At 35.1% G+C, this 13,719-nt stretch overlaps 1 protein-coding gene across 3 annotated transcripts in view; it reads right to left on the reverse strand.

Annotated features, from left to right (window-relative positions):
- SLC38A6 (solute carrier family 38 member 6) overlaps positions 1-13,719 on the reverse strand; it is a 74,244-nt gene that overhangs the window by 24,469 nt on the left and 36,056 nt on the right. For all 3 annotated transcript variants that reach the window (XM_019923183.3, XM_019923190.3, XM_033851081.2), the window contains exon 6: positions 8,617-8,695. In XM_019923183.3, coding sequence (XP_019778742.2) covers positions 8,617-8,695 — 79 coding nt within the window. The remainder of the gene's footprint in view (positions 1-8,616; positions 8,696-13,719) is intronic.

Below are 13,719 nucleotides of genomic sequence, written 5' to 3' on the forward strand. Positions count from 1 at the left end.
TTATAGTTAACATAACTATTTTATATACTTGGAAGTTGCTAAGAGACTGGATGTTAAATATTCTCACTACAGAAAAGAAATGATAAGTACATAAGGTAATGGAGGTATTAGCTAACACTACAGTGGCAATCATACCACAGTATATAAGTGTATCAAATCTACATGTTGGACACCTTAAACTTACACAATGTTGTTATATGTAAACATCTCACTTAAAAAAAAGAAAAAAAGTAAAGAAAGAAAAGGTTTTCCTCTACATGGGCTTCAGCCCATGGCTTCTAACACAAACTTTATGATTCACTGTGTCTCTTTTACACCTTGGTGTACGAAGAAGTCCTCTTTAATGTATCTTTAAAAGGTACTATTGGACTTCCCTGGGTGTGCGATTTCGATCCCTGGTCAGGGAACTAAGATTCCGCATGCCATGCAGTGCAGCCAAAAAATAAAAAAAGATACACAATAAAAGGTACTGTTGGGTGCTGACAACTCCCTCTTTAACAGAACAAGAGATGGAGCAACAGCAGAAGCAACACCATGAGCACAGCTCACCCTTCTCCACCCTAACTCATGTCTTTAGGAAATGCATGTGCCAGAAACTAAAACCTACACATAAGTATTTCTAGCTAATGGGCCTGCATTTGCACATGCCCCTCAAGTCCTGGTATGCAGGAGGTTCTAAGAGCGTTCAGAGATTACAAATACAACATGACACTCCTCGGCATATTCATCTTCTAATCACTCTTGAATACATATGAAAATGAGAACTTCAAAATAACCCTCACTGAAGAACACCTGGCAACTAAATTTCTGAAGCTGGCAAAAAGCCCAGGGCTCTATGCCTGAAATCTCCTTCCTTCTGGGACCCAAAAGAGACTCAGACAGTTGCAGTGCAAGGGAAAAAAAAAGGCCCAGAGGCACACCAAAGTAGATTCCATCTGTTAATTCTGCTGTCCCTGCTGTCACGAAGGGAGAGCTGGGCAAAGGGAGCACGTTAATCCTCAGGACCAAAGACTCTTTTCTCCTGTATAAGAATCTTAGGAACACTTTGAAATTCTGAACTTTATAACATACACTATTATATACTTTATAACTTTATAATTTGAGATCACAATTCACTCATGTCTGTAGAAGCCACATGATTGCCCAGAGCACTGAACTGGGGGCCAGAAGATAACTTCACCTCCTCCCAGCAGTTAACTCAGAATCACAGAATTATTGAATGTTAGAGCTAGAAGGGACCTCAGAGATCATCTGGTTCAACAACTTCATTCTATGTCTGCAAAATCAGCAAAAGGATGATGATGATCTTAGTAATAGAAGCAATGGAAATACTCTCTATTCTTCAAGAGTCACTCTGAATTTATGGTATTTTTTCAGATACTGCCTCATTTTTCTCAAGATTGTGATTTCTTTACACTCTCTTCATAGGATTAAACTTTTAATTCCTAATATTAAAAATAACTATTGCAAAAAATAATTTCTCTATCCCTGGTTTGGCTACTGGTAAATATTAATCATTTCTTATTTTTATTAAGTTATCTTAATACAGGCAATTATAAATACAATGCTTTTCTTTACCATTCATCAAAAATAAAGGCATTGGGTTTCCCTGGTGGCGCAGTGCTTAAGAATCCGCCTGCCAATGCAGGGGACACGGGTTCGATCCCTGGTCCAGGAAGATCCCACATGCCGCGGAGCAACTAAGCCCATGCGCCACAACTACTGAGCCTGCGCTCTACAGCCCATGAGCCACAACTACTGAGTCCACGTGCCACAACTACTGAAGCCCATGCACCTAGAGCCTGTGCTCCACAACGAGAAGCCACCACAACGAGAAGCCCGCACACCGCAACGAAGAGTAGTCCCCGCTCGCCACAACTAGAGAAAAGCCGCATACAGCAATGAAGAACCAACGCAGCCAAAAATAAAATAAAATAAAATAAAATAAATAAATTTATTAAAAAAAACAGAAAAACTTTCTCCCCCACTTCCCTCTACCCTATAAAAAAAAATAAAATAAAAAAATAAAATAAAGGCATTGAGCTGCATGAGCTGCTTGTAAATCTTGGAGATTAATCCTTTGTCAGTTGCTTCATTTGCAAATATTTTCTCCCATTCTGAGGGTTGTCTTTTGGTCTTGCTTATGGTTTCCTTTGCTGTGCAAAAGCTTTTAAGATTCATTAGGTCCCATTTGTTTATTTTTGTTTTTATTTCCATTTCTCTAGGAGGTGGGTCAAAAGGATCTTGCTGTGATTTATGTCACAGAGTGTTCTGCCTATGTTTTCTTCTAAGAGTTTGATAGTGTCTGGCCTTACATTTAGGTCTTTAATCCATTTTGAGTTTATTTTTGTGTATGGTGTTAGAGAGTGTTCTAATTTCATACTTTTACACGTACCTGTCCAGTTTTCCCAGCACCACTTATTGAAGAGGCTGTCTTTTCTCCACTGTACATTCTTGCCTCCTTTATCAAAAATAAGGTGACCATATGTGCATGGGTTTATCTCTGGGATTTCTATCCTGTTCCATTGATCTATATTTCTGTTTTTGTGCCAGTACCATACTGTCTTGATTACTGTAGCTTTGTAGTATAGTCTGAAGTCAGGGAGCCTGATTCCTCCAGCTCCGTTTTTTGTTCTCAAGATTGCTTTGGCTATTCGGGGTCTTTTGTGTTTCCATACAAATTGTGAAATTTTTTGTTCTAGTTCTGTGAAAAATGCCATTGGTAGTTTGATAGGGATTGCATTGAATCCATAGATTGCTTTGGGTAGTAGAGTCATTTTCACAATGTTGATTCTTCCAATCCAAGAACATGGTATATCTCTCCATCTATTTGTATCATCTTTAATTTCTTTCATCAGTGTCTTATAATTTTCTGCATACAGGTCTTTTGTCTCCTTAGGTAGGTATATTCCTAGATATTTTATTCTTTTTGTTGCAAAAAAACAAACAATCCAATCCAAAAATGGGCAGAAGACCGAAATAGACATTTCTCCAAAGAAGATATGCAGATTGCCAACAAACACATGAAAGAATGCTCAAGATCATTAATAATTAGAGAAAGGCACATCAAAACTACAATGAGATATCATCTCACACCAGTCAGAATGGACATCATCAAAAAATCTAGAAACAATAAATGCTGCAGAGGGTGTGGAGAAAAGGGAACACTCTTGCACTGTTGGTGGGAATGTAAATTGATACAGCCACTATGGAGAACAGGATGGAGGTTCCTTAAAAAACTACAAACAGAACTACCATATGACCCAGCAATCCCACTACTGGGCATATACCCTGAGAAAACCATAATTCAAAAAGAGTCATGTACCAAAATCTTCATTGCAGCTCTATTTACAATAGCCCGGAGATGGAAACAACCTAAGTGTCCATCATCGGATGAATGGATAAAGAAGATGTGGCACATATATACAATGGAATATTACTCAGCCATAAAAAGAAACGAAATTGAGATATTTGTAGTGAGGTGGATGGACCTGCAGTCTGTCATACAGAGTGAAGTAAGTCAGAAAGAGAAAAACAAATACTGTATGCTAACACATATATATGGAATCTAAGGGGAAAAAAAAGGTCATGAAGAGCCTAGGGGTAAAACGGGAATAAAGACACAGACCTACTAGAGAATGGACTTGAGGATATGGGGAGGGGGATGGGTAAGCTATGACAAAGTGAGAGAGTGGCATGGACATATATACACTACCAAATGTAAAACAGATAGCCAGTGGGAAGCAGCCACATAGCACAGGGAGATCAGCTCAGTGGTTTGTGATGACATAGAGGGGTGGGATAGGGAGGGTGGGAGGGAGGGAGACGCAAGAGGGAAGAGATATGGGAACATATGTATACGTATAACTGATTCACTTTGTTATAAAGCAGTAACTAACACACCATTGTAAAGCAATTATACTCCAATAAAGATGTTAAAAAATAAATAAATAAATAAATAAAGGCAATACAGTAATGCACAGTAAAGTTAGTTTAAATTTCATGTGCATGTCACAGTCAACTGAATTGTGCTTGGCAATGGATATTTTCCAAGGAACAGAAATGATTAAACTTACAAAATAAAACTCCAGCTTGAGAAATACAAGCCAGTACAAAGAAGTTGCAAAAGCACATTTTATAACTCAAGATTTCAGAAGAATATGCTAACCTGAAATTTTTTCCTAAGTGGGGGAAAAAAGAGTTATCTAACAAAACCCCTATTTTCCTACTGTGATCTATTGTAAATATACACTCTCTTCAAGCCAAAAGAATTAGAGTAAAAAGTTTTATACTTCCTGGAAAACTTGTTTGATCTGTGGATTTAATCCTATATGATAAAAATGTTCCAAGTATGAAATATAGAGTATAGATCCTTAGCTGTATTGCAAATGCTTTGGCATGCAGATTTTTTCCCGTATTTTAATGAAAACCAGATTTATTTATAAGTTGCTTTAATTTCATTCTCGAATGGAACAAGAGTATCATATGTTCTGAATTAGGATCTTACTCACATCCCATATCAATTATGTAACTCAAATGCAAGACAACTTAATTGTGTCAATCATATTCCGCTGACAAGATCATTAAATGTTAACAGAGAGCTTCCAACTTTTAACAGCCATAGATTTTTTTGAATATAATTTATTCTATGAAAATATAGATGCCTCATAAAAAATTGGTATAAGTATTATAGCTTCTGACTTCTAATAATAAGTTTTGAAATTAGGATATTATGAAAATAAAGTTTCTTTTTGATAACATCTTTATAAAGGTTTAGTTTTCACAAAGGCACATCAAATCTCACGGATAACACAGAAAATAAGCACAACAGAAAATTCTTAACTGCAATGCATTGTAATTCAAACCCTAAAAGTATATCAATATCAGATTAATCTCACAGAGGAAATATTGCTCTGTAACTCTACCTAGAAATAAACTGCCCAGATAGTTAAATCAATTACCATAACATTTGTGTCTTAATTATTTTACAGCATTAAGGTTTAAAGACTAATGATTTAACTGCATTCTAACCAATTAATATAATTAGTCACTTACTAATGCTTTTCAAAACTTTGAAATCCAAAATAAGTGAATATACGTTACATTTAAAACAAGATGAGGCTGTTAAAAAGATGTGCAATTTTAAAACATCATAACGGAGATGATGCAAACTGCCCACAGTATTTTGAAGTATACAGTTTTAAAAATTCATTTCTGACATGTAAAAATAACATTTTTATCAATTTTCTACTAATATGAATAAAATGGAGTTAATTTTTATTTGTTTCTTTAAACAAATCAGAGAAAAAAACCAATAAAGTAAATGACAACTGATTTAAAATGAAGCTATGGTAAAAGCATCACTTTTAGAAAAAGACGACCTAAGTTTTAACAGTTCTGTCACATACTACCTTAATTATTTCTAAAATTTTATATGTATTTTTGTCCTTGTGATATATGACAATAAAAAAGAAAATAACGAGAAGTCACCAAATTCAGGACCAAGAAAAAGGAGAACACATGTGACAACTAGTAGGATTAACATAGTTTATGCAATACATTCAAATATGACTCTGGGGCTTCCCTGGTGGCACAGTTGTTGAGAGTCCGCCTGCCGATGCAGCGGACGTGGGTTCGTGCCCTGGTCCGGGAAGATCCCACATGCCGCGGAGCGGCTGGGCCCGCGAGCCGTGGCCGCTGAGCCTGCGCGTCCGGAGCCTGTGCTCCGCAACGGGAGAGACCACAACAGTGAGAGGCCCGCGTACCGTAAAAAAAAAAAAAAAAAAAAAAAAAAAAAAAAAAAAAAAAAAAATATGACTCTGACCTTCCTGGCAGTCAGAGCAAATAGGGAAAAACTACCTTTATATAGTTATTATTACTGGAATTCCTTCTTTTTTTTTTTTTTTTTTGAGGTATAACTGACATACGACATTACGGAGTTGCTTAATTCTCCACATTTACACTATGCTATCAGCTTACAAAAGCATGTATATTTATAATATCTTATTTGGTCATCTCAACAACTTTGTTAAGAAGGCAGTACTGGCACCACCATTATGCCAGATGAAGAAACCTCAGGCCCAAAATTAAATTATATGGCCAAAAGAAGTTAAATTAATTTCCTGAGGTTACTGAATATGAAATGGAGAGAATTTACTCTTAGTCTAACATTCTTTATTTCACCTCTTATTGCCTTGAGTTCTTAGCCCTAAATTATAAAAGAAATTTACTGCGTAGAATTAAAAAAATTTTTTTTACACAGCAGGTTCTTGTTATCTATTTTATACATATTAGTGTATATATGTCAATCCCAATCTCCCAATTTATCCCACCACGACCCTGCTCCCTGCCGCTTTCCCCCTTTGGTGTCCATACGTTTGTTCTTTGCACAGAACTTTTTGAGTAATAGAAGTTGCCTTCAATATTTTTACAGCAAATACAAAGGCAAATTTCACATAAGTATGTCATTTAGCAACTGTTGATCAAAATAAGAGCAAAAAACTTAAAAGTAACTAGATAAAACTACAGATAAAATAAAAAACAAGGTAGCTGTATCTGATGTGATAATGAATGTGGAAACCTATACAAAGGCACAATATATTCCAATGATGAAAAATCATTAAGGGCTTCTACTTACCTTTTTTCAATCACATATTCTTGATGGTTCCTATTCAGATTTAAACTATACCATATTTTCCTTATAAATATGTATTTGCAGTTGTCTAAGTAGAATTCTTTCATGGAAGCCAACTTGTAAAATCTAAAACTCAATTTTGAAAACTTGCCCTGCAGTCCAGAACAAGTTCAAATATTGGAGCAAAACAACCAAACATTTAAATCTAAAAGTCTGACGGGTTTTAGTGTTGTGGTTTAGAAACTATATATAATAATTTGATGACAATTAAAAGGATTCATTTAGTCTTTTCAAGTTTATTTTTCTAAAAATTTCATGTTATATGTAGTAAAAGGAAAAGTATAATTAATTTGGTTTTTTTCTGCTATAAAAAAGAGATGAGTCAATAGTCTTTAGAACCCAGTATTGTTTTTTAACATCTTTATTGGAGTATAATTGCTTTACAATGTTGTGTTAGTTTCTGCTGTATAACAAAGTGAATCAGGTATACGTATACCTATATCCCCATATCCCCTCCCTCTTGCGTCTCCCTCCCACCCTCCCTATCCCACCCCTCTAGGTGGTCACAAAGTACTGAGCTGATCTCCCTGTGCTATGAGGCTGCTTCCCACTAGCTATCTATTTTATGTTTCATAGTGTATATATGTCCATGCCACTCTCTCACTTCATCCCAGCTTACCCTTCCCCCATGTCCTCAAGTCCATTCTCTACGTGTGTCTTTATTCCTGTCCTGCCCCTCGGTTCATTAGAACCATTTTTTTTTAGACTCCATATATATGTGTTAGCATATGGTATTTGTTTTTCTCTTTCTGACTTACTTCACTCTGTATGACAGACTCCAGGTCCATCCACCTCACTACAAATAACTCAATTTCGTTTCTTTTTATGGCTGAGTAATATTCCATTGTATATATGTGCCACATCTTCTTTATCCATTCATCTGTCGATGGGCACTTAGGTTGCTTCCATGTCCTGGCTATTGTAAATAGAGCTGCAATGAACACTGTGGTACATGTCTCTTTTTGAATTATGGTTTCTCAGGGTATATGCCCAGTAGTGGGATTGCTGGGTCATATGGTAGTTCTATTTTTAGTTTTTTAAGGAACTGTTCCATGCTGTTCTCCATAGTGGCTGTAACAAGTTACATTCCCACCAACAGCGCAAGAGGGTTCCCTTTTCTCCACACCCTCTCCAGCATTTACTGTTTGTAGATTTTTTGACGATGGCCATTCTGACTGATGTGAGATGATACCTCATTGTAGTTTTGATTTGCATTTCTCTAATGATTAGCGATGTTGAGCATCCTTTCATGTGTTTGTTGGCAATCTGTATATCTTCTTTAGAAAAATGTCTCTTTAGGTCTTCTTCCCATTTTGGATTGGGTTGTTTGTTTTTTTGATATTGAGCTGCCGAGTATTTTTAAAATAAGAAAGGAGAAGGGCAGTGTAACATGGTTTAGTATTGTTTATAATATTGTTAAAAAACAGGAAATGAAACAAATTTTTTCTAATAATGCTGTATAACAGGATCTTACACAAGTATGTTGTAACGTTATCACTCTGATTTATCTTTATCACTATGGTTCGCTGAAAAGTGGCAGCAGAATTATCCACTCCCCTCCACTAAGACCTTTACTGTCAGTGCTTTCTGCCTTCCCCCATCCCCCACCCAATCTTTCATGTCCAGAAATTTCTCCTTTACTCTTCTCCAAGAGCTAGCTCATACCTGTCCTGTCCTTTCATGCCCCCATGGAATGCAAGAATTACACTGGCACATCAGAGGGTTCACAGTGCAGTGCTCTGCACATAACGGAGCATCACTAGACATCTGCAGTGTTTTCTTCTCTATTATTACTCTGCCTCTGCCTAATTTGTAAGTGTCTTGAGGGCAGGGGCTACATTTATTTTACTTCCCACAAGGGCTTAATATGTATTTATTGAATTAATAAATGAATGGATACAATGTGAAATATTTTTTCTTACCCACTATGGTCTCCAGACAAAAATTCTGAAATAGCAGCAGGAAGCTCTGTTTTAATAATTAAAAGATAAGATGACATAGCTGCAAACAGAATAAAAAGAGTTCCTATTAGAATTCTATAATTTTTAACCATTTAAAGAACAATCTATCCAGAAATATGGATGTCCATTTGGGCTACAACAGCATGTGGAAGATTAATTCATACTGCACTATCCTCAAAGATAGATATATACCAGGAATGGAGATAAAAATGGAGATAAATAACTTTGTAGAGAAGAATAATTGGTAAGCTCATTAGGTATCTTTTGTTTACATTTCAAGTCCAAGGCAAATGATTTAGGTAAAAGAAAGCATCTTGATTATAGGCTACTTATAAATGAAATTTTGCTTGAAGTTTGGCCAAAACTCTTAATGTTATTCCTCTGTCCAAGGCATTAGCAGTTAGTTTAGCAACATTTGATATAGACACAGGAGATAAATAAGTACAGCTAATAATTTTGATTATTTGTTCTTTCTTACTAGAGAGAGACCTCCCCCCAGAAGTCTCACTTCCTCTCTCTCCTTTTCTCTGCCACTGTCCTCCCACACACATTTTGGACACGTTATTATAAAACAATAACAAAGTGCACAGTGAGTTACATTTTAAGTTGTCCTCTAAAACAGATGAGAAAAGATTCAATTGCAACTATTAAGCATATTAAATAGACAAAGCTTATAACTTTTATTCCATTTTATTAACAGGGCTCATCTGTATTATGCAATCAAAACCTGAAGCTAGCATTATTTCTCACATTCTATCAGACAGGATCCAAGAACTTTTATAGCATTTTAATAATGATCTTATTTCTGGTATAGCTATAAAAAAAACCCACATCTTATTAACCTTCCATCATACACTAGGAAATGTTTAATATGGTTACAGAATACAGAACTCATTTATATGTAAATACTTGAGTTTAAACTTAAATGCTTAAGTATATAGAAACCCAGATGATTTAGAGTCAGTTTAACAGAGTAATAATCTCTGTTTCCCCCAGAGATTAAGTATATATTAAAAAAGAGCCAACAAGAATATGTCCATGAAGAATAGAGTGTACTCTGTGTGCATGTTAATTTTATTACTTATTTATATTTCAGGAAACATTTCACTTTCTCCTTGGACCTCCAAAAACTAAGAACACAAATGAATGCCAAGGCTGAATGGCAAAAATGTGGGGGAAAACTGATTAAAAGGCTCAAAGAGTTTAAGAAGAAGAATGTATGCTTCTCAATAAACATATTTAAAAGTAGCTGAACTTCACAATTATTACAGTGCTGTGTGACCACTCGATCCTGGGGGGAAAAAAAGCATATATACTAGTTTGTGTATAAATTTACATGAAGATAGGCAACGCTTACATATACAAACACATACACTCTCTTTTTTTTTTTTTTGGTAAAACAACATGTACTTATGGCAAAGTAAAATTTAGAACAGTTAAGTAAATAGTCACTTCTCTGCAATGAAAATATACATATTCACATTTTCCAGTTTATGACTATTCCTTTTTTCCCAGCAGAAGTACAGCTGTTGAAATAAAGCCTTTTCCTCAGCAGAAGTACAGTACATTTCTCCAAACTCTCTGTTAGTTATGGGACATTACAATTAATCGTATGTGAAAAGGTATTCTAAGTTGTTCATATTCTCATAAGGAAAAATGCTACCAATTTGGTACAGAACAGAAGGAAGGTTTAGATTAACCTTCACCACTAAAGGATTTGGGGGTCTTTGTTTATAATACTTTATCTATTCCAAAGAATCATACACATATGGTGTGATGATGAAAATCATGAATTGAATATTCTGAAACTGGCCTAGAGCTACTTAAATATATCTTGCAAGGAAAAAAAAAAAAGTACTTGAAAACAAGGAATGCAGACTTCCTACACAATGTAATTTATTATCTGCCCATCAGTCTTTCTTGCTTGGATTAATCCAATACCACATGCTTTTCTAAAGTTTCAGACATTCATCTCTTTCAGTAATTTTCTATTATTTCTTTTAGATCTTTAGTTGTAAAAAGCTTCAATGAATATGAGATCATATTTCTTCCTAATATACAATCTGTCATTCTTCCCAGAATTTCTATTAGCCCCTGGCTAATCATTTGATCACTTTTATCCTCTGTTGTAGCCTTAACTCTTTGGTTTTCAAATGGGAGTCCTATTTCATTAGATTCCAGTCTGAAGAATCATGTATATTTCAAGAAATATGAACTCACCAAACATATGTTTCTCTCTCAGAAGAAAAGATCTCAGCATACAAGATATAAATATAATAAAACATGTAAAATACTGCTTCTTAGAGAATGCTGGTGTTTGTTTTAAGAGCTACAAAACCACAGAGCTCATGATGGGGAAAAACTCCACTGATTAAGCAAGTAAAACAAAGAAAGACACTATCCTTTTCACTGTCTAGATTATTTTTTCCTAACCACAAGAAAACTTTCATGCAAGGACTAGCACCTTAACATATTATATGTAGTACAGAGACAAACAAAAATTACTGAATATACATTAAGTTAGGAATACATCTTAGATTTACATAAAAAGAACAGTCAGCTCAATAAAATAAAGGGGAAAAGTTTTAAAGATATAAATTCAATAGGAATGCTCATATATCCATTGTTTTTAACCCAAAGGTTCACTAGCTCCAAAAGCTGCTTGCCAACACCTTTCATCTCATGTCTTCTATTAATAGCATAAGGAAGTGTTTAAGGACTTATCTTAGAGACAGGTCAAAAGCAAGAACTTGTAAATGATTTTTGCTGACATCGATACATAGTGTAGACTCCTAATACAAGACACACCATGTTGTCCTTTAAATTAATAGCTGTAACAGGGTCATCCACAAGAGCCATGGTTATAGCTAAGTGGTTCTGGCCTTCATACCACCAAAGCCAGAATTAGGGCTAGAAGACATACCTTGGTGACAGGTATTCAACCATTACAAATCATTTAGTTTCACCATATTAACTAAATAGGTATTCTTTTCTCCTTCATTTTAAACATAACAAATAGAACTCATTTAATAGAAATTTATTTCCCTGGGAGGGAAATAAAAAATCTGTCAACTTAATCGAAACACAGAAGTTGAAAGTATTCTTTAAAAGCCATGTGGAGAAGCAACTGTTCTATTAAGAAATGACTAAAATAGGGTAAAATTTGATTAGGCAATAGCAAGTAGTAAGGTATTAATATTGGTTGATCTAATCATAAAGAGAAACACATGAGTTGGGAGCATGCAGGCTGAGGGGAGAGATGTCAAAAACACAAAAGGGAAAAGTGCTCTGGAGGAGAAGAATTATAAGAACAGCGAACATTTGGGGGCTTAGTATGCCTATTCTAAGTGATTTGCAAGTTATTTCCTCATTTAAAGTTAAGTTTAAATTTATTTCCTCACCACGAACCTGTGAGGTACATATTATTTATTTCACAGGTGAGGAAATGGAAGCACAAAGAGGTAACTTGCCCAAGCTAGTGATGGTGGAAGCAGCCCACCTGGCTTGAGAAATCTGCACTATTAACTGTTATGTTATGAGAAAGTGCAGAGAAGCAAAGTGGCGAAGAAATCCACCACAGGAAAAAGAAATAAGAAAAGTCTATCAAAAGGACCACTCCCCAGCATTGTTCTTTTTTCTTTTCATCACCATTTAAACAACAAATTGCTACCGAATGCTCAGTTTAGCAGTTGGGTTCAAAGAAAATAAAGAATTTCTACAACACAGAACATTAGTTAGAAGCGTTAAAAACACTTATAATGTTCATTTCACTTTGAGATGTGTTTTCATTTCAGTTTGTAGCTGGTTTGGTAAAGTGTTTAGTCAAGATTCCTCAGACAGGCTAAGGAGTTTCATGATAGGACTACTGCATTTACCACTACGATTCTATTGCATCTACAGCTATTACTGTAGTTCGGAAGAGAAAGTGTCCTGTTCTCACATATTTGAGATATTAACACTATACTGAAATTGAAAAAAATTAATACAAAAACCAATTCTTCTTCCCACAAACCCTGTACTCTCATAGGCTACTTTTTAGGACTCCCTTAAAAAAAAAACGACAAAGCTTCAATTGGAGTGTGGACCTAAGAAACCATTAATTTACAAAAATAATTATCCTTTTTGTTAAACACTTAAAAACACGTATGAAGATAAGATTATGTAGATCTATTTTTAAAACAGAATTAGGTTTTCAGCACTTGGAAGAAGTTCAGCAACTTCTTGAAGGATTAGTCAGCCAGCTCTAAACAGATGTACTATGGGAGGAAATAATGTTTGCCTTTCCTTCTAAGAGAGATTCAGTTTTACTTCAAACATGTTTTTAGTCATGGACAGCAACTGGTTTATTCTATTTAATGTGTCTTATTAACCTGGTGTTCCTAATAAATGTCCAAATGCCACTGAAATTATATCTCCATTCAAAATAATACACAACACAATCTCTCTCATTTTTAAAAAAGACTTTAAAAAACTCTGAAAACAAGGTCATTTCCCTAATTTGTGCACAAATGGAAATCAAAAATATATGGAGGAACTTCCCCCCCCATAACCCTTGGAAAATATATATCTTTGTTTTACTATTTATCAAGATCTTAAACTTGAATAAAAACTGACCAGAATATTTACTATTCTGAGAACCTTATAATTAAACTTCAATTAATAACTGTTACTAAGAAATACAATATTTTCAAAACCTCTTTAAAGTGACATGTAACCAGTAAATTTTGTCAAAGGAAGGACTTGTAAGAAATACTCCCCTTCCAAATTTCCTTTATTTCTCCTATTCTAAGACAGTGCTTTCTAGAATTTCTGGACAATACTATTCAGGCCTCAAAAAAGCCGCAGTTTGACTACAGATGAGACGACCAGCAGATGGCGTTGTAACAGCACTCCCAATCCCTGTATCCCAGGAGATGGTACAAACCAGTAATTCTGAAAGACTTCAGTTACCTTACCCCCACCCCCCGCAAAAAATACACGCGTGCACACACACACACACACATATTTCAGTAAGAAAGTAAAGCCAAAGGGTTTCTAACTTAATATTAAATCACGATTTTGAAA

Source organism: Tursiops truncatus, chromosome 2, assembly GCF_011762595.2.
Source record: "Tursiops truncatus isolate mTurTru1 chromosome 2, mTurTru1.mat.Y, whole genome shotgun sequence".
NCBI lineage: Eukaryota > Metazoa > Chordata > Mammalia > Artiodactyla > Delphinidae > Tursiops > Tursiops truncatus.